This window comes from Camelina sativa, chromosome 9 (genome assembly GCF_030686135.1).
Source record: "Camelina sativa cultivar CO46 ecotype springtype chromosome 9, ASM3068613v1".
Taxonomy (NCBI): domain Eukaryota; kingdom Viridiplantae; phylum Streptophyta; class Magnoliopsida; order Brassicales; family Brassicaceae; genus Camelina; species Camelina sativa.
The window spans coordinates 34037137-34057740 of NC_141888.1; the positions used below are offsets into that span (position 1 = coordinate 34037137).

Consider the following 20604-nt stretch of genomic DNA (forward strand, 5'->3'; position numbering starts at 1 on the left):
TTTGTTTTTTTGTCTTGTGTTGTCGCTAGCCCAATGACTCATCTTTGACACAGAGGTTTATCTTCTTCTCTTCTTCAGAGTTCCGATGTGATAAAGAAAATAAAATATCCAAATCAAGAAGACAAGAAGAAACTTCAAGAAAACAAAATTATTGCAATCATATGGTGCATCTATCTGTTCTAGCAATCTTGTCGTCTTCCTCAGTGACAAGTTCCATGTGAAGAAGCTCCAGGTGTACTACTGTCGTATGATTTTAACCCTTCCTAAACATCTTCTTGAATCTTGATTTTTAGTTTTTAGGTCCTGATTCAAAATCCTCACTACTGTATCTCAACATTTTCTTGGGTTTTTAGTTTAATCCCAAGTTTGGTCATCTTGTTCTGTTTTTTTTTTTGTTTCAATCGTTGACTTCAGAGTGAGATCAAGATGTCAGGTTTCTCCAGTGAATTATCATCCGGGGGAAATGTTAATACTAGGGCTAAGGATATTCTCAGTGGTATTGTGCCTTTGATGAAGCTTATCTGTTTAACAGTAATAGGTCTGCTTCTTGCTCATCCCAAGACTCAATTAGTCCCTAGAGCCACGTTTAGGCTATTGAGCAAGCTTGTGTTTGCATTGTTCTTGCCTTGTTTGATCTTTACTGAGCTTGGTGAAAGCATTACCTTAGATAACATTGTTCGTTGGTGGTTTATACCGGTCAATGTGTTACTCAGTGCGGTCATAGGTTCCTTCATAGGATACTTGGTTGTCCTTATATGTCGACCTCCTCCAGAGTTCACTAGGTTTACTATTGTTATGACTGCTTTTGGAAATACTGGGAATCTCTTGTTAGCTATTGTTAGCTCGGTGTGTCACACAAAGAGCAACCCTTTTGGACCGAATTGTCACTCGAGAGGGGTTTCATATGTATCGTTTGCGCAATGGGTTGCTGTGATACTTGTGTATACTGTTGTGTATCACATGATGGAACCGCCTTTGGAGTATTATGAGGTTGTTGAGGAAGAAGGAGTTGAGATAGAGGAGATTAATGTGGAGAATCATGATGTTAGTAGGCCTCTTCTGGTTGAAGCTGAATGGCCAGGGATTGAGGACAAAGAGACAGAACACTGTAAAACTCCTTTCATTGCCAGGGTCTTCAACAGCATATCTAGTGTCTCACAGGCTTCTTTGCCTGAAATTAGTTTCGCGGGAGAAACGGGAGGCGAGAGTCCTAGCCCTAGGTCTCTTCAGTGTTTGGCTGAGCCGAGAGTAATGAGGAGAATAAGAGTTGTCGCTGAACAGACTCCAGTCAAACACATACTCCAACCTCCAACCATCGCATCTCTATTAGCGATCATCATCGGATCAGTGCCTCAGCTGAAGAGTGTTGTCTTTGGATACGATGCTCCACTTTCTTTCATCACAGATAGTTTGAATATAATGGCGAGCGCGATGGTTCCATCTGTGATGCTTGTCCTTGGTGGTATGCTCTCTGAAGGACCAAAAGAATCAACTCTTGGGTTACGTACAACGATCGGGATAACTGTTGCAAGACTCCTGGTGCTTCCTTTAGTTGGAATAGGGGTTGTAATGTCAGCTGATAAATTTGGTCTCATTTCTTCAGCAGATCCAATGTTCAAGTTTGTACTTCTATTGCAGTATTCGACTCCTAGTGCTATTTTACTTGGAGCCATCGCGAGTCTACGAGGTTACGCGGTGAGAGAGGCTTCGGCGCTTCTATTTTGGCAGCACATTTTTGCTCTGTTGTCTCTTACGTTCTATATTGTCATCTTCTTCAAACTCACCGTTGATAACACTGTCCAAGGTATGCCATAAATCAAAGTATAAAAAAAAAACAAAAACAATTCAACCCTGTTTGTAAGAATGTGATGGTATCAAATATACATTGTGTGTTGGTGAATAATAAACTCTTTTTGATGATTGTCTGATAAATTCAATGTTTAAGAAGTTTTTGTACCAAAAAAGGCATGAACCGTGCACTTGCATGATCTTAATTCCTGGCGTAAATCATCATCTTTGAATTAGAGCATCATCGTATTCACATGGTTTTAGTCTATTAGATGAGATATGCATACACGGAACAGTGACATTTGTTATAGTATTACTAGTATAATGTAAGAACAAAAGAAATCAAAAGATACAGAGGACCGTCATCATATCCAATGGTGGGGAAAGGCTGCTGTCGAGAGAGATGCTCATGGTGGGATTGGAATATGCGTGCACCTTATCGGAAAACGTGTTATTTTCTTGCAATGTGAATCTCATAGTAGTACTAGTATTAATTATTTTATCAAGATCCGATTACATTGTGTGATTTGCAAGATATTAATTACCTTAACTATAGCTAATTAACATGTGTAAAAATCAAATTCAAATACTTAAGATACCTTTTACATAAAGTCAGAAATTTCCATATCTATTAAAAATAAGAACCGTCAAATACGATTCTTCTTTTTAAGAGTCTTTATAAGAGTCTTCACAGATTTGTGCATTCGAATCACACAAACAAAGTAGTGTACAAAAATGGGTTCCGCGTTCGATCCCAATGTCACGGTCACCGAGGAACCCGCCGTCGTCGACTCGCCGCCTCTCTCAAACCTCACGCAAGAAGAGCTCAAAAGAATCGCCGGATACAAGGCCGTCGAATTCGTCGAATCTGGAATGGTCATCGGTCTCGGGACTGGCTCAACCGCTAAATACGCCGTGGCTCGTATCAGCGAGCTTCTCCGTGAAGGAAAACTAAAGGATATAATCGGAATCCCTACTTCAACCACAACTCACGAGCAGGCGGTTTCACTGGGGATTCCGTTATCCGATCTAGATTCGCACCCAATCGTAGATCTATCGATCGACGGCGCCGACGAAGTCGATCCTGCTCTGAATCTGGTGAAAGGACGCGGCGGATCGTTGCTTAGGGAGAAGATGATTGAAGGAGCGTCTAAAAAGTTCGTTGTGATTGTCGACGAATCGAAGCTCGTCAAGTACATCGGAGGAAGCGGACTCGCCGTACCGGTGGAGGTTGTTCCGTTTTGCTGCGATTTCACAAGGGGGAAACTCGAGGAGCTTTTTAAGGAAGCGGGATGTAAAGCGAAGCTTAGGATGAAGAAGAGTGGCGGAGATGCGGCGCCGGCTGTGACGGATAATGGGAATTACGTGGTGGATTTGTATTTGGAGAGAGATATCGGAGATTTAGAGGCGGCGAGTAAGGAGATACTGAGGTTTCCCGGAGTTGTGGAGCATGGGATGTTTCTCGGGATGGCGACTACGTTGATCGTCGCCGGCAAATTCGGTGTTACCGTCAAGGATAGGTTTGGGTAAAATGGTCATTTTCGAAAATTAGGGTTTATGGTTTGATTTTTGGTTTTTGGTTCTCTCTCTCTGGTTCTGTAAACCCTTTTCTCTTATTGGCTTAGAACTTTGACTTTTTTTTTTTTGTAGAACTTTGACCTTTTGTGTACTGTTTACTTGTTAGTGTTACAAACATTCCCCCGGACCTTAGACTAACGGGTATTCAAAAGGGCCAAAAACAAACAAAAGGGCTAGTTTTATAATGGGCCTTCGTTCATAGACTAACGCGTATTCAATGATAAAATCAATTTCAAATTGCATCGAATACAATTTGACAACAATGTCGGCAGCCAGACCTCGTAAACAATGAAATATTTTGCTCAAAAGTTTTTTTTGCGTTTGCGTGTATTGTGGATTTTGTGTTAAGTTTCAGATTTTAAATTTCACTATAGAATATATACTATAGAATATATACTGAAAATTATAGAATATAGAATATAATAAACTATAGAATATATACTGAAAATTTTATGAAAGCCCAGTTCATACGGAAAGGAAACAATATAATAACAAATCATCGTAATCTTGCCGTTTTATTCGACTAGTCAAGTCACTTGACTCAAGTCTATGGATCAACTATCATCTAATATTCATACATGATCATTAACTAATTCATATAATCGTGATGTCGCCTTCGCCTATATAACTCTATCGCCTTCGCTTTCGCGTAGATATTGATATCAAAGTTTTTTCTTTGACCCTAGGGTTTCATGCTCTCTCCGTCTGGCTGGTGAGGATATGGGAGTTGTATTTGTGTGTTTTGGTCGTGTTGGTATCTTCTTTTCTCCTTGTCGGTTTGCTTTTGGTTTGGCTTCAGTGTGAGGTCTATCCGGCTATGGTGGTACTTCCGATGTTTAATGGTTCTATAGAAAGCTTTGTGAGAGTCTCTCGTGCCATTGTTTAATTATAGGGTTTAGATTTCAGTTTCTCTTAAGATTTTTGCTTTTTCTTAGATTTGTGTATTTGTGTTTGATTGTAATATGTCTCCTCGTTTTTTGAGGCTTGTTTTCCTCTTTTGAACTAAAGAGTAAAGACCGCGGGAACATTCAATAGTCCGTCGCCTAAGCACCGCGAGAATATTACTTGTCGCGTCTTGTAATCTTAACTTGTAGTATTTTTTTGTGTTTATAAGTTTATTAATAAAATTCAGCCGAAAAAGAAAAGATAACAAAAGAAATTGAGAAATATATATAGGCCCTTTTCAAAATATTAATATGGAAAAATAAGTACCACGTTATGGGTTTATTTTGTCACAGAGAGCAAGAACGTTGCATCCCTAATAAAGAAAAGATTTCACACAATTTGGCTCACATGATCCTCTCACATGCTTTCCTCACGCATTTGAACCATCTTGACTCTACCAAATAACATGTTAACATGAATCACAACCAAACCAATAACGAATTGAAAATTAAACAAAATTAGAGCTAAGGATCTTAGTTTAATGTTAGAAAAAGGGATAACTTTTCATATAAGATATACACTTGTGTTTGTTTCTTTTTGATTAAAATATAAAGTAGAGACGTATGTCAAATACCAAACCCCACCCATAGTGCTTTAGGTACAAAAATTGTAATCAGCTTTTTTGTTATATAGTTCTTTGTTAGTTTTAAAATATCCAAAAATAGTTTCATATGAAAATAAAGGCATTAGAGTAAACACTTTAATTGTTTAATTGCCGACGTCAAAAGAAAACAAAAGAAAAAAGAGTTTTGTTTCCGTCACTGTCTTGAAAATATTTGCCGTCACTAAGGAAGAGTCTAAAAAAGTCTTGAGATCCCATACCCTTAACCGCAAGTTATGCTAGTAAAATTCAAAGTCTTAAAAGCCAACGTCCAAAAGCAAATACTACTAATTATTTAACAATATACAAAACACCAACAATGACTTTTTTCGTGTAAAATTACTTGGAAACACATCATGTATGAACATTCTCTGTTACGTAACGTAACTCTACTCTTGAAGACAACCTAAAATACCAAAATACTCATACGTGACATAGAAACACAATCCATGTGACCATTATTGTACTAAACCCAATTTAGTCAAGTTTACATAAAATTAGGTACTTCAGATGAATTGTATGGACACAAAACAATGCATGATTATGAAATGAAATTAATACAAATTTCTAACTAAGAAAAAAAAAAAAACACATGAGTATACATACAATAATGGTCCAAATCCAATCAATGAACCGTCACGATTAAAGGTCCACACGTGGCTACAGAACAAAGAGCCACTAAAGACACCGAGACTGAAGGGGAGGGACGCCACAACTCACGTTACGTTAACTTAATAAGATTTAGATCCATCGAGTCATGTCACCAAAAATTTAATTTCTTTCTAAAACAACCCATGCCATTAACAGAATAATAACGAAATCATCATTATTTGTTGCCAAAAAAAGCCAAAATCTTCTTGATTATCACCATTTAATTTGATTAAGATACAAAATCTGATTTCTCCTTATCATAAAAACAAACCCAAAATATGCTACCAAATTAGTACCTAAACAAATCCTAATCTAGCTAAAGTTTGTTATACAACAACATAACTAGGAAAAAAATCCATAAAATCTTGACTAGTTTTTGTAATTATCAAACAAAGGAGTGCGTGTGAAAAATCGTATAAATAAGTAAATTAAGTGTGAAAACAAGAAAAGTGGTAAAGGACAAAAGAGAGAGTAAAGGTGCCTAACTAATAAAAGCACTCTTCTCCTTTTTCTCTTTCTCTTTCTTAGCTCAAAGCGTGATAGAGAGAGACACGGCGTAAGCGCGGGTGATAAGATAAATCTCATCTCCGCACCCGCGTTCTCAGAGCTTGTTCTTCTTCAACAATGGCCGCTTCTCCGATCTGATTTCGCTACCTCCTCTCTCATGACTCGAACCAACTCGTTTCCATCCCTCGGCGTTTTCATCATCCACCAGTGACTGAGGAAAAGAAGATGAACTTCATTATTATCCTCTCCGTCGTCGTTTTTGTTTCTCTCGGTTCCGTTGTTGATTCATCATCCTCCTCACAGGATCCTCTCAAACTCATCTTAGGTTTCTCTCCCTTCTCTTCCTATCTGGATTTTGTTTTGTTGCACGCTGATGCGATTTTTTTCACGTTTCTGGGATTTTGTAGTATAGTCTCGGTTTCAGAATTAACTATATGTGAATGCTTCTTCTGTTTTTGTTAAACGATCCGCTAAAATCCGAAACTAGTCGCTTCGTATTCTGAATTATGTGATTTTGGTTTTTTTTTTGCTGCAAAATTGATCAGGTTCACCTAATTTTGGATGGAAAGGTGGAATCTCGTTAGCACCAGGACCTTCATCATCTGATGATGTAGTCTCTGATTACCTAGTCTTAGCAGCTCATAGAACCAAGAGACCTGACATTCTCAAAGCTTTTAAGCCTTACCTTGGCGGCTGGAACATCACTAATAATCACTATTGGGCTGTAAGTTGATGATCATCTCCAATTTTTTTTTCCAACTTTGTTAATTAGATTCTAGGATCTGCTTGTAATCGCTATATATTTTCAGTCTGTTGGATTTACAGGTGCTCCTGGTTTCATTCTAGCTGTTATCTGGCTCTTGTCTTTTGGCTCTCTTCTTGTTGTCTATCATTGCTTTAAATGGAGAGTTTGTGATAAAGCCAAAGGATCATCATCATCATCGCCATTCGATTCAAGAAGAATCTGTTTCATTTTGTTGATAGTGTTTACTTGTGTTGCAGCGTAATTATCTCAACTCGCTCCCCCTCATTCGTTTTTTTTTGGTTGTTCTGTGTCATTTGTTTCTGAGATTGGAGACTGGTTTTTTTGTTTTGCAGGGTTGGATGTATTCTTTTATCTGTTGGACAGGATAAGTTTCATACTGAAGCTATGCATACTCTTAAGTATGTGGTGAATCAGTCAGACTATACTGTGGAGATTCTCCAGAATGTGACTCAATATCTCTCGCTTGCGAAAACGATCAACGTGACAGCGATTTCTATTCCGTCGAATGTAATGGATGAGATTGACAAGTTGAATGTCAATCTCAACACTGCAGCAGTAACACTGGAAGAGAAAACAACAGATAATGCTGCTAAGATTAAGAGAGTTTTTTATGCTGTGTAAGTTGCCCTGTGTTGTATTGTGGAGCTGAATGGTAACTAATTTATAGATTAACAGGGGAAACAGTGTTAATACTAACTCTGTTTATGTACATATTCAGGCGATCAGCTTTGATCACGGTCGCTACTGTGATGCTCATCCTTTCTTTTCTTGGTCTATGTAAGTCCAGTTGATGTTGATTTGGTTCTTTGGTTATTCCCTTTTGAATAGCTGTGGCATCCACTTGACTTTAACTTTTTATCTGTTATTTGCGTTATTACAGTGCTCTCTGTCCTCCGCCACCAACATGTTGTTCATATGTGAGCCTTTTAAACTCTCATTTTTCTTTAATTTCTAGTGGTTTAAGATAAATAGAAACCTGACTAATGGGGATGTATATGATGATAGATTCGTGGTGAGCGGGTGGATACTGGTGGCTGTGACATTTGTTCTCTGTGGAGTCTTTCTGATCCTAAACAAGTAAGATTTTTCTGTTCAATTGTTTGTTTTCCCTTGATCCTAAACTCACAGATGTAGTTAACTAAATGTCATTGTTTTGGTGTCCAGTGCAATTTCAGATACGTGTGTAGCCATGAAGGAGTGGGTTGATCATCCACACGCAGAAACAGCTCTCAGCAGCATCCTCCCATGCGTTGATCAGCAAACCACAAACCAGACTCTTGCACAGAGTAAAGTTGTCATCAACAGCATCGTCACCGTTGTAAACACTTTTGTGTATGCCGTCGCCAACACAAACCCATCTCCAGGTCAAGAGCGTTATTACAATCAGTCTGGACCTCCCATGCCTCCTTTGTGCATCCCGTTTGATGGAAACATGGAAGATCGCCAGTGCTCGCCTTGGGAGTTGTCGGTAGAAAATGCATCATCGGTACTATACAACTCATCTATCTTTGTATATCTTGAACAAAACACCACCAGGTCTAAGACATGTCTTAATAAACTTCTTTTTTTCAGGTCTGGGAGAATTACATATGCGAGGTTACACAATCCGGAATCTGCACCACCGTGGGAAGAATAACACCTTCCACCTTTGGACAGTTGGTAGCAGCTGTGAATGAGAGCTACGCTCTTGAGCATTACACGCCTCCGTTGCTTAGCTTCCGAGATTGCAACTTTGTTAGGGATACATTTATGAGTATTACCTCAGATTACTGTAAACCATTGGAGCGTAATCTGAGGATTGTAAACGCAGGACTCGCACTGATCTCCGTGGGAGTGTTACTCTGCCTGGTGCTATGGATATTCTATGCAAACCGCCCCCAAAGGGAGGAAGTGTTTGCGGATCCACACCCTCAACTAAAAGACGGTAGCTTTGGTAATGGCTTGGATAATCATCATCACTCAGATGACGGAACTAAGATTTCTGTAGAATGCGTATAGTAAACAGGTATAGATAGTAGATAGAATCAGATATTAATATTGTATTTCATAAAGATATGAAAAGAACAATAAAAACATTTTGTAGCATTCATGTTACATTAGAAGAAGAGGAAGAGACTAGAAGTGAAGCGAAGTTTCACTTTCTGGCTTTTGTTTTCAGAATGATCAGAACACAAACTCATCATGATTCATGAACGATCCATTACAAGCAGAGAGGAGGTTTAAAATGTGATGTTGTTGGTAGCAAGAGCCATGAGATTAAACGGTCTGATCTGGTTTTTGTTTCCATTCCACAAAGCTTGTGACATGAGATTGTAAGTGCGCTCTGTTGGATGATAAAAATCCCAAAACAAAAACTCATCTGGGTTATTGCAAATCTTGTATCCTTCTCTTCCACACTGCATCAATCCACCCAGTGTCCCGTTCCCACAACATGCGTTTGACACATCCGTAAACCCTTTAACAAAAGCATGATTTAGCTTTCGGATTGTAAAGTTTCAAAGATAGCATTTAGTTATAAACTTTACCGTAACGAGCAGGGAATGTTTGGAATCTGTGAGTGATACCATACACAGCTCCAAACACCGCTATGACTCCAGGGTACTTAGTAGGGATTATGTTCACTATATCTTCAAGTCTTGTATTGTACATCTTGGCCATAACATTCATCTTACCGAAGCATTTATTGGTTGGTGCATTAGGAAGCATGGCTCTTGCAGGGACACAGCCCACAGGACCTAAGGAGAAGACAGCAATGCGTCGTGCGCCTAGTTTGTAGATCTGATCAATCGTTTTGTTCACTTGGTCTAACATTGAGTTCACATAGGCGTCTGGAGAAAGGGTAGGAGTTTGGAACGGAAGGAAGTAATTGAAGATGTCGTTGGAACCAGTCTCCAACAAGAAGAGAGATTCTTGGATTATAGATTTATCGATATGGTTTTGCTCTACTAGTGTCTTAAATTGCTGAAGCTGGATTTGGATCGGTGTCACGCCCTACATTTCACATGTGTGATTAACAAGTGATTCACAAATCACAAGAAACAAACATTTTATCATATTTAAAGCGAGATATTTACCATGAATTTGTTGGTATCAAACAAGAGACCACTACCAGCACTAGCAAAGTTAATGCCATTTGAAGGGACTTTGCTCGTAGTTCCGTTCAAGATTTGATACTGCAATTCTAAGAATGGTTTCTGTAACGGAAGGCCTACAAATTCAGCTGCAATTAACGGGTCAAGAAAAAGAGAAGAGGTTAAGGTGCCTTGCGTAAGAAGAAATCTTAAAAAAAAGATGATGATGATTTGTTACAGATGAAGTCAGCGACTGTTCTTCCGTTGGTGAACCTCCCAGTGGGACGGTGGAAGAAGGAAGAACCGTAAGGAGGAAAATCAGCCTGAGCGGTGCAGTTTTTGTTGTAATGGTTGTTTCCGGCGTCGAAGATGGAATCACCAAATGTGAAGATGGCAGGAACGGTGGAAGAAGACTTGGCCAGAGCCACCGGAGAGGCTAGAAGGAGGAAAGCGAGGAGGAAGATGAGTAAGTCCATTGAACAACGAACAAGAAGATATGTGACAAATGAAACTGTAGAGATTATATACATTATATTTATATATCGAGATTGAGGCATATAAAACCGAAACGGAAGGCAAGAGCATTGTTCATGTTTCTGTACTTTCTCTTCGGTGTGATTAAAGTTTCTAACTTGTTCCTAATTTCCCGCTTCTTATTACACCGTTAAATCCCCTGCCAAGAATGAATATTTGGAGAGAAAACTAAAAAGAGAGGCCCATACGAGATACGGCCCATTTAAAATTGCTAGAATTATCGTGGTTTTTCTTTTCAACAATTGGAAGAATGAATATTAATTTTAATTTCCTGCTTGATTTTATATTTTTAATTCTTAACATTTTTATTTATTAATTATAATATGAATATTAGAACAATTTACTGCTTGACTTTATCATGTTAATCCTTAAATTTTCGATTTATTATTTATGATAATTCTTGACATTTTACTATTTTTGTCCCAAAATAACAACACTTGCATGATAATCCTTAAGTTAACTCATATCAATTCTAGGACAGAACTAATTTTCTACTAACGTTATCCGTCTCCTTAATTCTATAAAATGGATATGAGACTTTTTCTTTTCAACCTCAAAAGTAAAAAATAGACACTAGAAATATAATTTTTTTGCTTGGAATTTTGTTCAGGCTTTGTTCAGATCATTTATACATTTATTTATATGTTTGGATTCGATGATGTTTCTTGAATTCAAATAATTATGTAAAATTATAAAAGAAAAAGAATATGTATAAATAAATATCAAATATTAAAATGATATATGATTTTCGACTAATGCTTGCAATTACATAAATTCATGTTATTTTTACCACTACGAATATATAATATTTTGAATTAGATACAAAGCTGATGACATTATTTACCAAATGGTTTAATATGTCATTAGTCATATTTAAATGTTGATGATAAATACTAAGGGAAATTTTATGTTTAGTAAATTTCTAGCCCACATTAATATCTATCGTAATCTTTTGTATTTAACCAAGCGTTCGTAGCTCAACTAGTAAAGAATCTCTGGCAAACTACTCTTTTAGTTTAGTAACTAGATTAAGATCCGCGCTAAAGCACATGTTGAAATTCATTTTATTTATATTGTAATTTTTATATAAAATATAATTTATGTGATTGTTTTTAAAAGTTTTTTTGAATAAAACATTATGCAACAAAATCATATGCTAAATATGATGACTTGAAAAAGACAACATATTTTGTAAGTTTTATATTGTTAATGATTCTAGATAATTACCATGCTATAGCACTGATTAAATTTTAATTTATATAAAATTTTGTAGATTTTGTATGTATGTGATGTGATTTCAACAATGTATATTCTACATCATGACTTGAATGTCATTATAAGACATAATTTTGTAAATTTAATTTTTAAAAAGTGAGTTATTATATTATGAGAAATTTAATATATTGTTTACTTTTTTTTTAATATACTTGGTTTCTTGAAATTCTTTCATATTATAGTGACATATTATTGACATTGCTATAACAAATCAATTTAGAGTGTTTATAGTTTCTAACTTTCATATCAAGTTTCCCTATTTTAAAAATATTTCAAAATAAATTATTTTAATTTTATTATATTATATAAAATTTAAAAATCCAACAGAAAAATATGAAATTGAATTTAAATGTTCAAATTTTGACTCGTTACTCAGTCAAAATTTTAATTCAATAGATATTTTTTTTAAAGAATAATATTACTAAAACTTGAATATTTTATAGATTGAACAATTTATATTTTTTTTTAAAAATACAACTTATGGTATATCCGGAAATAAAACTATTTTTTAATTATAATAAATAATATGTTAATTTATTTGTTTCACAAAATAAACTCATATATAAAAATAAGAGGTGAAGTATAATGATAATTAATAAATTAATATGTTAAGTTAGATATCAAAAGATTTTAATATGGATGAATAATTTAATAAAGGAAATTAATATGGTAAGTTAAATGATATCAAATGATTTTTTAGATTCTCTTTAAGATTTTCGGAAATAAATTAAAGTTGCACCCACTATTTAACTTATAACCAATTAATCTATCAATTAATGTATAACTTATTTGTAACCAACTTATTAAAATTATATAGTCTACAAAACAATGTTGTGTACTTCCGTTTTATTATAAAGGGGATTCAAAAAATTACACCATTTTTGAATCTAGTGTATTTATTAATTGTTTGTGAATTTTAACATTTATTGTTAGTTTTCGATTAGTCTTTGATGACCATCACGCAAAACACCTCCGGCCGTTGTTAATAATTTATTTGATTATTAATATTTATTTTTGATAAAATAATAAGACAGTAATTTTTTTAGAATCCACATGTAAAAAACATAGTCACATTAATATAATAAATTAATAATTATATAAATTTATACATATATACATAAGTTGATATATTAAGTTATTAACATATGGGTTTTTTATTAAATTTTCACATGGAGTTCATCTCTATAAAACAAAAAGTTTTGTTATATTATAATCAAATTAAAATGTTGCAGTATATACTCTATTAACATGTCATAAAAATAAGCAATATTTTTTTATCATTTTCAATTTTAAAATATGCATAATTTTTATAGTATTATAAGCTTTTAAAATAAGATAATTGAGGTCGTTAATCATAAATTTGAGTTTATGTATATCATGTGTATAGTTGAATTTATCAATAGTATTTGTAATTTAAAAAAAAAAATCTAAATATTATAATTTCAATTCTAAAACTATAAAAATTATTAATATATGGAGATAATGTACTATATATACAAAAAAAAAAAAGTTAAAAAAACAAATGAAGGCATCAGAAAAAAATTCAAAAAGAGATTCTGAAAGAATAAAAACATATTCGGTGGGAATATAATTTTTTCACAAATTCCCAAAGCGGAGAGAGAGAGAGAGTGAGAGTGAGATAGAGCCCAAATGCCTTCCCTTTTTAGGGGAGACGAAGACGAAACCCTAATTTCCCCAATTTCACTATGAAGCGAATCATCAGAATCTCTTTCACCGACGCCGAAGCCACCGATTCTTCAAGCGACGAAGAAGAGACGGAGAATCGTGTAGGAGGAGGAGGATCCCAAACCACTCGCCGCCGTGGGAAGCGTCTCGTCAAGGAGATCGTAATCGATCCTCCCGATTCCGCCGATGATAAACTCGCCGTCTGCAAAACACGGTTCAAAATCAGGATCCCGGCTGAATTTCTCGCGACGCCGGCGGCGAAGACGAAGGAGAGGAAGAAGTATCGCGGAGTGAGGCAGAGACCGTGGGGGAAATGGGTGGCGGAGATCAGATGTGGTCGAGGAGGAAGAGGAGGAGGAGGAGAAGGAGTATGTAATAAAGGACGACGAGGTGATCGTCTATGGTTGGGTACTTTCAACACTGCGGAAGAAGCTGCTCTTGCTTACGATAACGCAGCGATTCAGCTGATTGGACCTAACGCGCCGACTAATTTTGGTTTTCCGGCGGAGAATCAAGAGGTGGTTGGAGGAGGAGTATCCGACGTTGCTAGAGGCGCGTGAAGATAGCTTTTGTTTTAGTTTTTTTTTTTTTAAGCTTTCGTCTTTTGTAAATTCATCTTCGTCCTCCTGATGTTTGTTTGTGATGTGATATGAATCTATGATGAGTGAGAGGTCCTCTGTTTCTGTTTCTGTTTCTGTTTCTCTGTTGTTGTAATGTATATATTTGTTGGCATTATCGACGGATTTGAATAAATAAATAAATAATCTGATATTTGAATTTGATGATGGTTTGACCAAACCAAACATATACCGAATGTTTCGGTTTATGATTTTAGGATCAAGTTTGAACCAAGAGTGATTTAGTCTATTTAAATAAAACTAGGATAGTATCCGCGCTATGCCGCGAGATTGTTTGTTGTTTTAAATTATTTTATGGTTAATTTTTGTTATGTTGTTTGTAATTAAAAATCATTGTTTTTACTTTTTTGATCAACAAATTAAAAATCATTGTTAATATTGATTTTAACAATGTTCATTTGTAATATTTTTGTTTTTAAGTTTTTATTATTAATTTTTGGTGGTGTTAAAAAAAATTATTTTTGTGAAATCTTAGACTTGATGAATTTTGTTTTTTCTTATATTAGGATGCATTGGTGGACCATTATTATTGCTAGATGTTTGGTTTATTTAAATGAAATCAAGTTTGATGGTTTCTATTGATTATGCTTTTTATTATTGGTAGAACAGCTAAATCACATTGTGTATGTATTGTAAAATACATATTTGTATTTAAAAGAACGGTTTTTTATATAACATTACGGTCAATGAGATTTTAAATGGGAAAATAGTTGTTTGGAATAGCTGAGATGTTATTTTTCCTGACTTAATTTTTTTCTGTTTCTTTGTAATCTTCACCTGCATTTTATTTTTATTTAATTTTGGTTAGTACTGTAGAAATTTAATGGGGTAAATTATTAATTTTGTGTTGTTTATTGGTTTGGGGAATTAATACATGTGTCTTTGTATTGGAGATTATCGAATACTTCTTTGTAAACGACATTTTTGATTGATGCCTTCTTTTCTTTGTTAAATCCAGCGCTCCAAACATCTGACAGACTTGGATAGGAAAAAGAAAAATTCAGTGGTCTTATCGGTCCTATATGCCTTCTAAAATTCTGATTAATGGGGTTGGATTCATTTGTTATGGTTGCTTAATTTCATTTATTAACGCATCATCACATGAGCATAATTAGGAAGACACTCAACTAAGGATTTTGGGTGGCAAAGCTAAGCATAAGAAATACAACTGAAAGGGAACAACTCTAAGATTAATCTCATCAGTATATGGTTATGATATAGTAATACGGTAATACTGATATCTTTAATTTCACGCAAACACAACAATAGAAATTGAAAGGTAAACTACTAATAAAAATCAGGCCATGAATGTCGACTAAATAAATAGATATATTCAATGAATAGAAAAAATGGTATCAGATGAGATGATACATACCCTTTTAGGTGCATGGTCCAAAACAATGATGGTATCTCTTCTTTCTCTAATTTAAAAACAAAGTCTATCAAAACTGCCTTTGTGACACCATTTGTTCCTGATACGTTCTGGCAGGGCAAATAAGCCGACATGAAGCTGAACCATATTCCATTTCGCCAGTCATTGCGCTTGTGCTAGAGGAACATGATTCCAGACGTTTCTGCATTTTCTCTTCATCATCCTGCATTTCCTTATGCCTTATCCTTATTTTGGTTTCTATAACCCGTTGCTCTTCCTGCAAAAGGATACACTGATTTGAAGAGAGAGAGTGAGTGTTGGCTTAAACATACTCATTCAATAACATGACCGGTTTCCGTATGTATAACGAAAGATCTGCAACATTTCATTGTACATTCATATATGTAAAACAAAACAACAATGGAATTCATCAAACTTGATAGTCAAACAGAATGCCATAAAACTTGATAGTTCGAATCTTATACTATAATACAATTGAAGCTCAACTGATACCAAACAAGAAATTTTCAAAATGCAAAACACTCTGTTGACATAACCAATTGGATCCAAATAACTTAACAAGATTCTTCTAGCTAAAAGAACATTTGGAGCTTATCATTCTGTTTCTCAACTTCAAACCCAACAGAAGAAAAAACAAGTTGAATACGAAAAAATGAGTTAAAATCATTTCATTACCAAATACTTGCTGAGGAGTCGAACGCTTAGTGGGATCAGGTTCCAACATCTGCTTCACAAGGCTCTTTGAGCTCGCTATTGTCCGTGACCAATGATCTCTCACGAGCCGAATTGATTCCCATCAGAAAGATGAATATTACGCTCCAACTTGAGAAGAATTCCAAATCGCGTTAAAAAAAAAAGTTGTAATCGAGATGTTCCATGATTTTGTTCTGAGGTTAAGTACTCAAATCTATCGACAGAAAGAAGAAGAAGAAGACTATTATGTGTCCACCTAAGATTAAGAACGATCGATTTTAAGTTTTTTAACAATGAAGAGAAGACTATTATGTGTCCACCTAAGATTAAAAAAAACTGATCTGTATTAATTGTTATAATTTGATAGGTTAGAGATTTTTACTGAGGTGTCAACACATGGTTCATAGTTGAGGCTGAGGTGTCATGCTCTGGAGAAAAACACTTCTACTTTTATTGTATTGATTATTTATTACGTAGCTGTTCAACTAGTTAGATAAGAGTTAGTCAATTTAGCAAAGTAGAATCCACCGTACCATTATTATGATCACTTAATTATGATGTGTATTGTGTGACATTTTAACAAACGAATCGAATCAGATTATTCAAAGTAAGACGTACGTCTCCTACACAGCCACGACACATTATAATCATTGTATTTTCACGGATTTTATTGGCTTCACTAGATTAAGGAACTTTCGTAATGTTTTCCATCTTTTGGTTCTTTATATGTAGCAACGAACATGTGGTTTATAGTTTATACCTTGAGGGGTTGTCTAATGAAAAATGCATAAAAAGCTATTACTGGTTGGCTAGTGCTGTTTTAATTTCCCCCTAGTAATTAAGATGCTGCTATTAATAAAAAGGCTAGCTACAAAAAATGTGAGGTGGTTGAAGAAGGGAAATCAAATGATACCACATCTTTGAAAACGATAGAAATGTGAGGAAACACGAGGAGAGTAAGTGTTTTCAAAAACAAAAAAAAAAAGAAACACGAGGAGACTGATGAGACCATATATATGTATCTCTATGATTATGTAACTGCAGCACTGCAGCTTCATGCTTCATGCTTACTTTAATTTGTGCAATTCCGTGACGAGAAAGAAATAACCATGTATATATATGTAATCAACACTGAAGTTTGGTACTCATTTCTTACTAACCCCTTGAGTCCTTGACTAATTGAGGTTTTTTTGTAAAAAAGAAAAAAAAAAAATCAAGACACTGTATATTTTGGTATTATATTCAGTGTACACTGTGTATTCTTAATATGTTACCATATATGGACCATTAGATTGAATGATATATTTATGGCTACTGAATGAGAGACGTATCTGTAATTCTGTGTACAGTTACACCACTCTGCTATATAATTTCCAAATAATATATTAGTATAAAATTTAGTGTGTAGGGATTGATTCAGAGAAGAGAGATCTCAGAAGAGAAAGAAGCAGAAAGAAATGGATTCGGCTGAAGAGGGTTTGCTCGAGGTGAGTCACAGAAACAAGAAAGATGCGTTTTTTATGGAGATGAAGAGGCTTGCTTACATCGCTGCTCCGATGATTGCGGTGAACTCGTCTACGTACGTTCTACTTGTGATATCCATAATGATGGTTGGTCATCTCGGTGAGCTTTATCTCTCAAGCACAGCCATTGCCATTTCTTTCTGCAACGTCACAGGTTTCAGCGTCATCGTATGTCTCTTTCTTCTTTGCTCTTCTATATTCCTCTCTCTCTCTTTCCTTTAATTAAGCTTCAAGAATTATAAATTGTCTTTGTGGTATGTAACCACACAGTTTGGATTGGCTAGTGCATTGGAGACTTTATGTGGGCAAGCTCATGGAGCTAAACAATTCGAGAAGCTTGGAGTCCATACTTACACAGGGATCTTCTCTTTGTATCTTGTGTGTATTCCTTTGTCTGTGATATGGAGTTACATGGATGATATACTCACTTTTACTGGACAAGATCCTCTGCTTGCTCAAGAAGCTGGAAAATTTGCAACTAGGCTCATACCCGCACTCTTTGGTTACGCTACTTTACAGTCACTTGTTCGGTTTTACCAAGCGCAGAGTCTGATTTTGCCTATGATTATGAGCTCAATCTCTGCTCTTTGTGTCAATGTTGTCCTCTGCTGGACCTTGGTCTTTAAGTTTGGGCTTGGAAGCCTCGGTGCAGCTATTGCGGTTGGGTTTCTTACTGGTTTAATGTGACTATGCTTGTATTGTACATGAAGTTTTCCTCCAGCTGTAGCAACACTCGTGCACCCATCTCCATGAGTGTGTTTAAAGGAATGGGAGAGTTTTTCCGGTTTGGAATCCCATCTGCCTCTATGATTTGGTAATATAAACTTCTCTTCATGACCATTGCATGCTTAGGTTCATATAGGCTTAGGGCGAATTAAAAAACATGTTCTTTGTTATTAGAAAATGTTAAAATGATATATATATACTAGATGGTTATCTATACGATAGGTAGATGATATCTATTTTTAATTGTTTATATATTTATATTATTTTGTGACTATGATAAAATCATCTATATATATATAAATTATTTGATTGTTTGATACATTGAGTATAGTTTATATTCAATTCTATATAAATATAAATTGTAGGTGTGATTGTTTATATATGGCAGAAATTAGTTATTTTTTGTGTTCTTGAATGTTGAATAGATATTAGCAAAAAATAAGCAAAACATATGTAAAATGTGAACAAAACATAAGTAAAATATTTGTACGTATGTGTTTTTATAACATATAAAATAGACTCTCAAATATCATACCATCTATTTTTTATTATCACATTAACATTTTGTTAGTTCATTAAAAATATATTTTCTTATAAAATTTTAAACAAGTTTTCAATTTTCATATGATTTTTTATTTTACTTTCAAACATCTAATACATTATATAACGTTCTATTAATACAAATAAAAGATTAAGAAATATGAAATAAGAAGAATTAATAACACAAAATATCATGAATTTTTAAAATAAAAAGTGTAAACATATTTTCAAACTAAATATATAACCTAACTAAAAAAGATATATGATCTTACAATTTTTATTATTTTGGTTTTGGTTGAGTCACAGAGTTGTTGACATTTGACTTGAGATTTGAATCTCTTTTGTGTTGAATCAGCCTCGAGTGGTGGTCATTCGAGTTTCTGCTCTTACTCTCTGGGATCTTACCAAATCCGAAGCTAGAAGCCTCTGTTCTCTCAGTCTGGTATGTTCTTCTTGCCTTTTATAGATTTCGTTCTGATCATATACAACTCAGTTTCTTTCTTCTTTGTTTTAACAGCCTATCATCAGTGGCCATCGTGTACCAAATAGCAGAGAGTATCGGCGCAGCAGCAAGGTTCTTGTTGTTGTTGTACTTCCTTTTTTTCTTTTTTATAATCAAAATGGGAAGTATCTATATCTAAAACCTATCTCTGTTGTTGTTGGTGTTGCAGTACAAGAGTTGCAAACGAATTAGGAGCTGGAGATCCGAAACAAGCTCGAATAGTTGTGTACACAGTGATGGTCATTACATGTGTAGAGTCAATAACGGTGAGCGCAATGGTTTTTGGTGCAAGAAACGTGTTTGGTTACCTATTCAGCTCTGAAACCGAAGTTGTGGATTATGTAAGATCACTGGCTCCACTGGTTGCTTTATCAGTCATATTCGATGCACTTCACGTGGTTCTTGCGGGTTAGATATATGATCTCTTCTATAATGTGCAAGTCACTAAGAGACTAATTTAAGGATTAATAATTAGTGGGAATGAAACATAACAGGTGTGGCTAGAGGATCAGGGAAGCAAGATATAGGGGCTTATGTAAACCTAGCTGCATACTATCTCTTTGGTACACCAACTGCTATCATATTAGCTTTTGGGTTTAAAATGAGAGGAAGAGGACTCTGGATTGGGATCACTGTTGGGTCCTTTGTTCAATCTTTTCTGCTCAGTCTTATTGTTATCCTCACCAACTGGGATCAAGAGGTTAGTAAAGTTAGAGTGATGTTCTTTTTAATTTCTTGGTTTTAGGGCAAAGTATTGAGTGAAAAAATTATTTAATGAATTTGAGAAAGTGAAAGTGATATCTAAAAACTATATGTGCAGTCGAAAAAGGCAAGAGAAAGACTGATGTGTGAGGGATTTGAAGATGAAGAAAGTGAAGAACATGAAGAGATGAGGAGCTAAATCAAGAGACGCCAATTACGTCGCCATTAAATGTTGTGTTGTTGTTTCCGAAAATTTTATGGGTTGTTCATAAGAAATATGTACTAGTACATAATTTGGAGCTGGTGGATTCATAACACTTTATTTTAGTCAGAATGTTATGTAGAAGATGTGTAATCATATGACATTGTCCAAAGTTTAATAAAATTCTATATATTATCCTTTACGTTTGTCACAATGGTACTTTTGGAATTTAGCTTGTCGGATCAAGTTTCTTCTAGTCCTGCTGAAAAAAACGTTTAATTTT

General features: G+C 35.0%; 5 protein-coding genes, 1 long non-coding RNA gene and 2 pseudogenes across 11 annotated transcripts; 6 read left to right on the forward strand and 2 right to left on the reverse strand.

Annotated features, from left to right (window-relative positions):
• Window positions 1–8: 8 nt before the first annotated feature.
• On the forward strand, window positions 9–1994 carry LOC104712675 (protein PIN-LIKES 2). 2 transcript variants are annotated; one of them, XM_019229412.2, is made up of 2 exons: window positions 9–245; window positions 415–1994. In XM_019229412.2, the coding sequence occupies exon 2, from the start codon at window positions 427–429 to the stop codon at window positions 1813–1815; it is 1389 nt and encodes a 462-aa protein (XP_019084957.1). In that variant the 5' UTR covers window positions 9–245; window positions 415–426; the 3' UTR covers window positions 1816–1994. The 2 variants fall into 2 exon arrangements, with proteins under 2 accessions (XP_019084957.1, XP_087322819.1); XM_087466693.1 differs by having other exon boundaries at window positions 88–232.
• Window positions 1995–2161: 167 nt separating this feature from the next.
• LOC104712676 (putative ribose-5-phosphate isomerase 1) lies at window positions 2162–3551 on the forward strand. The gene has a single exon (XM_019229720.2). The coding sequence runs from the start codon at window positions 2524–2526 to the stop codon at window positions 3316–3318; it is 795 nt and encodes a 264-aa protein (XP_019085265.1). The 5' UTR covers window positions 2162–2523; the 3' UTR covers window positions 3319–3551.
• Window positions 3552–5950: 2399 nt separating this feature from the next.
• On the forward strand, window positions 5951–10549 carry LOC104712678 (uncharacterized). Of its 4 annotated transcripts, none has more exons than XM_087466697.1 (10): window positions 5955–6395; window positions 6616–6794; window positions 6896–7073; window positions 7169–7453; window positions 7555–7613; window positions 7717–7753; window positions 7842–7913; window positions 8001–8322; window positions 8409–8841; window positions 8995–10549. In XM_087466697.1, the coding sequence occupies exons 4-9, from the start codon at window positions 7221–7223 to the stop codon at window positions 8832–8834; spliced, it is 1149 nt and encodes a 382-aa protein (XP_087322823.1). In that variant the 5' UTR covers window positions 5955–6395; window positions 6616–6794; window positions 6896–7073; window positions 7169–7220; the 3' UTR covers window positions 8835–8841; window positions 8995–10549. The 4 variants fall into 4 exon arrangements, with proteins under 4 accessions (XP_010427929.1, XP_087322823.1, XP_087322822.1 ...); XM_087466695.1 differs by having other exon boundaries at window positions 5963–6395; window positions 6880–7073; XM_010429627.3 differs by lacking the exon at window positions 8995–10549 and having other exon boundaries at window positions 5951–6395; window positions 6880–7073; window positions 8409–8993.
• Window positions 8852–10464, reverse strand: LOC104712677 (GDSL esterase/lipase 6). The gene is made up of 4 exons (XM_010429626.3): window positions 10146–10464; window positions 9911–10056; window positions 9362–9827; window positions 8852–9291 (listed from the first exon to the last, which is right to left on the reverse strand). The coding sequence occupies exons 1-4, from the start codon at window positions 10462–10464 to the stop codon at window positions 9056–9058; spliced, it is 1167 nt and encodes a 388-aa protein (XP_010427928.2). The 3' UTR covers window positions 8852–9055.
• A 2740-nt stretch (window positions 10550–13289) lies between the features above and the next one.
• On the forward strand, window positions 13290–14182 carry LOC104712680 (ethylene-responsive transcription factor ERF070 pseudogene; annotated as a pseudogene). The gene has a single exon (XR_015565510.1). The product of XR_015565510.1 is annotated as an ethylene-responsive transcription factor ERF070 pseudogene (transcript).
• A 1079-nt stretch (window positions 14183–15261) lies between these two features.
• LOC109126571 (uncharacterized) lies at window positions 15262–16632 on the reverse strand. The gene is made up of 2 exons (XR_002033468.2): window positions 16109–16632; window positions 15262–15704 (listed from the first exon to the last, which is right to left on the reverse strand). It is a non-coding gene; the product is annotated as an uncharacterized LOC109126571 (long non-coding RNA).
• A 536-nt stretch (window positions 16633–17168) lies between these two features.
• LOC104712682 (protein DETOXIFICATION 14-like) lies at window positions 17169–20521 on the forward strand. The gene is made up of 7 exons (XM_087466698.1): window positions 17169–17817; window positions 17920–18463; window positions 19271–19357; window positions 19433–19489; window positions 19587–19825; window positions 19912–20117; window positions 20238–20521. The coding sequence occupies exons 2-7, from the start codon at window positions 18339–18341 to the stop codon at window positions 20316–20318; spliced, it is 795 nt and encodes a 264-aa protein (XP_087322824.1). The 5' UTR covers window positions 17169–17817; window positions 17920–18338; the 3' UTR covers window positions 20319–20521.
• LOC147939130 (protein DETOXIFICATION 14 pseudogene) lies at window positions 17584–18336 on the forward strand (annotated as a pseudogene).
• Window positions 20522–20604: the final 83 nt, after the last annotated feature.

Coding starts and splice junctions, on each gene's coding strand:
- LOC104712678 (XM_010429627.3), top strand. CDS start 6,296: ATGAACTTCATTATTATCCTCTCCGTCGTCGTTTTTGTTTCTCTCGGT. Junction 6,795..6,879: donor CTAATAATCACTATTGGGCT/GTAAGTTGATGA, acceptor ATATATTTTCAG/TCTGTTGGATTTACAGGTGC. Junction 7,914..8,000: donor GTCTTTCTGATCCTAAACAA/GTAAGATTTTTC, acceptor TTTGGTGTCCAG/TGCAATTTCAGATACGTGTG.
- LOC104712675 (XM_019229412.2), top strand. CDS start 427: ATGTCAGGTTTCTCCAGTGAATTATCATCCGGGGGAAATGTTAATACT.
- LOC104712677 (XM_010429626.3), bottom strand. CDS start 10,464: ATGCCTCAATCTCGATATATAAATATAATGTATATAATCTCTACAGTT. Junction 9,828..9,910: donor TTGATACCAACAAATTCATG/GTAAATATCTCG, acceptor TGTGAAATGTAG/GGCGTGACACCGATCCAAAT. Junction 9,292..9,361: donor AACATTCCCTGCTCGTTACG/GTAAAGTTTATA, acceptor CTTTTGTTAAAG/GGTTTACGGATGTGTCAAAC.
- LOC104712676 (XM_019229720.2), top strand. CDS start 2,524: ATGGGTTCCGCGTTCGATCCCAATGTCACGGTCACCGAGGAACCCGCC.
- LOC104712682 (XM_087466698.1), top strand. CDS start 18,339: ATGCTTGTATTGTACATGAAGTTTTCCTCCAGCTGTAGCAACACTCGT. Junction 18,464..19,270: donor CCATCTGCCTCTATGATTTG/GTAATATAAACT, acceptor GTGTTGAATCAG/CCTCGAGTGGTGGTCATTCG. Junction 20,118..20,237: donor TCACCAACTGGGATCAAGAG/GTTAGTAAAGTT, acceptor CTATATGTGCAG/TCGAAAAAGGCAAGAGAAAG.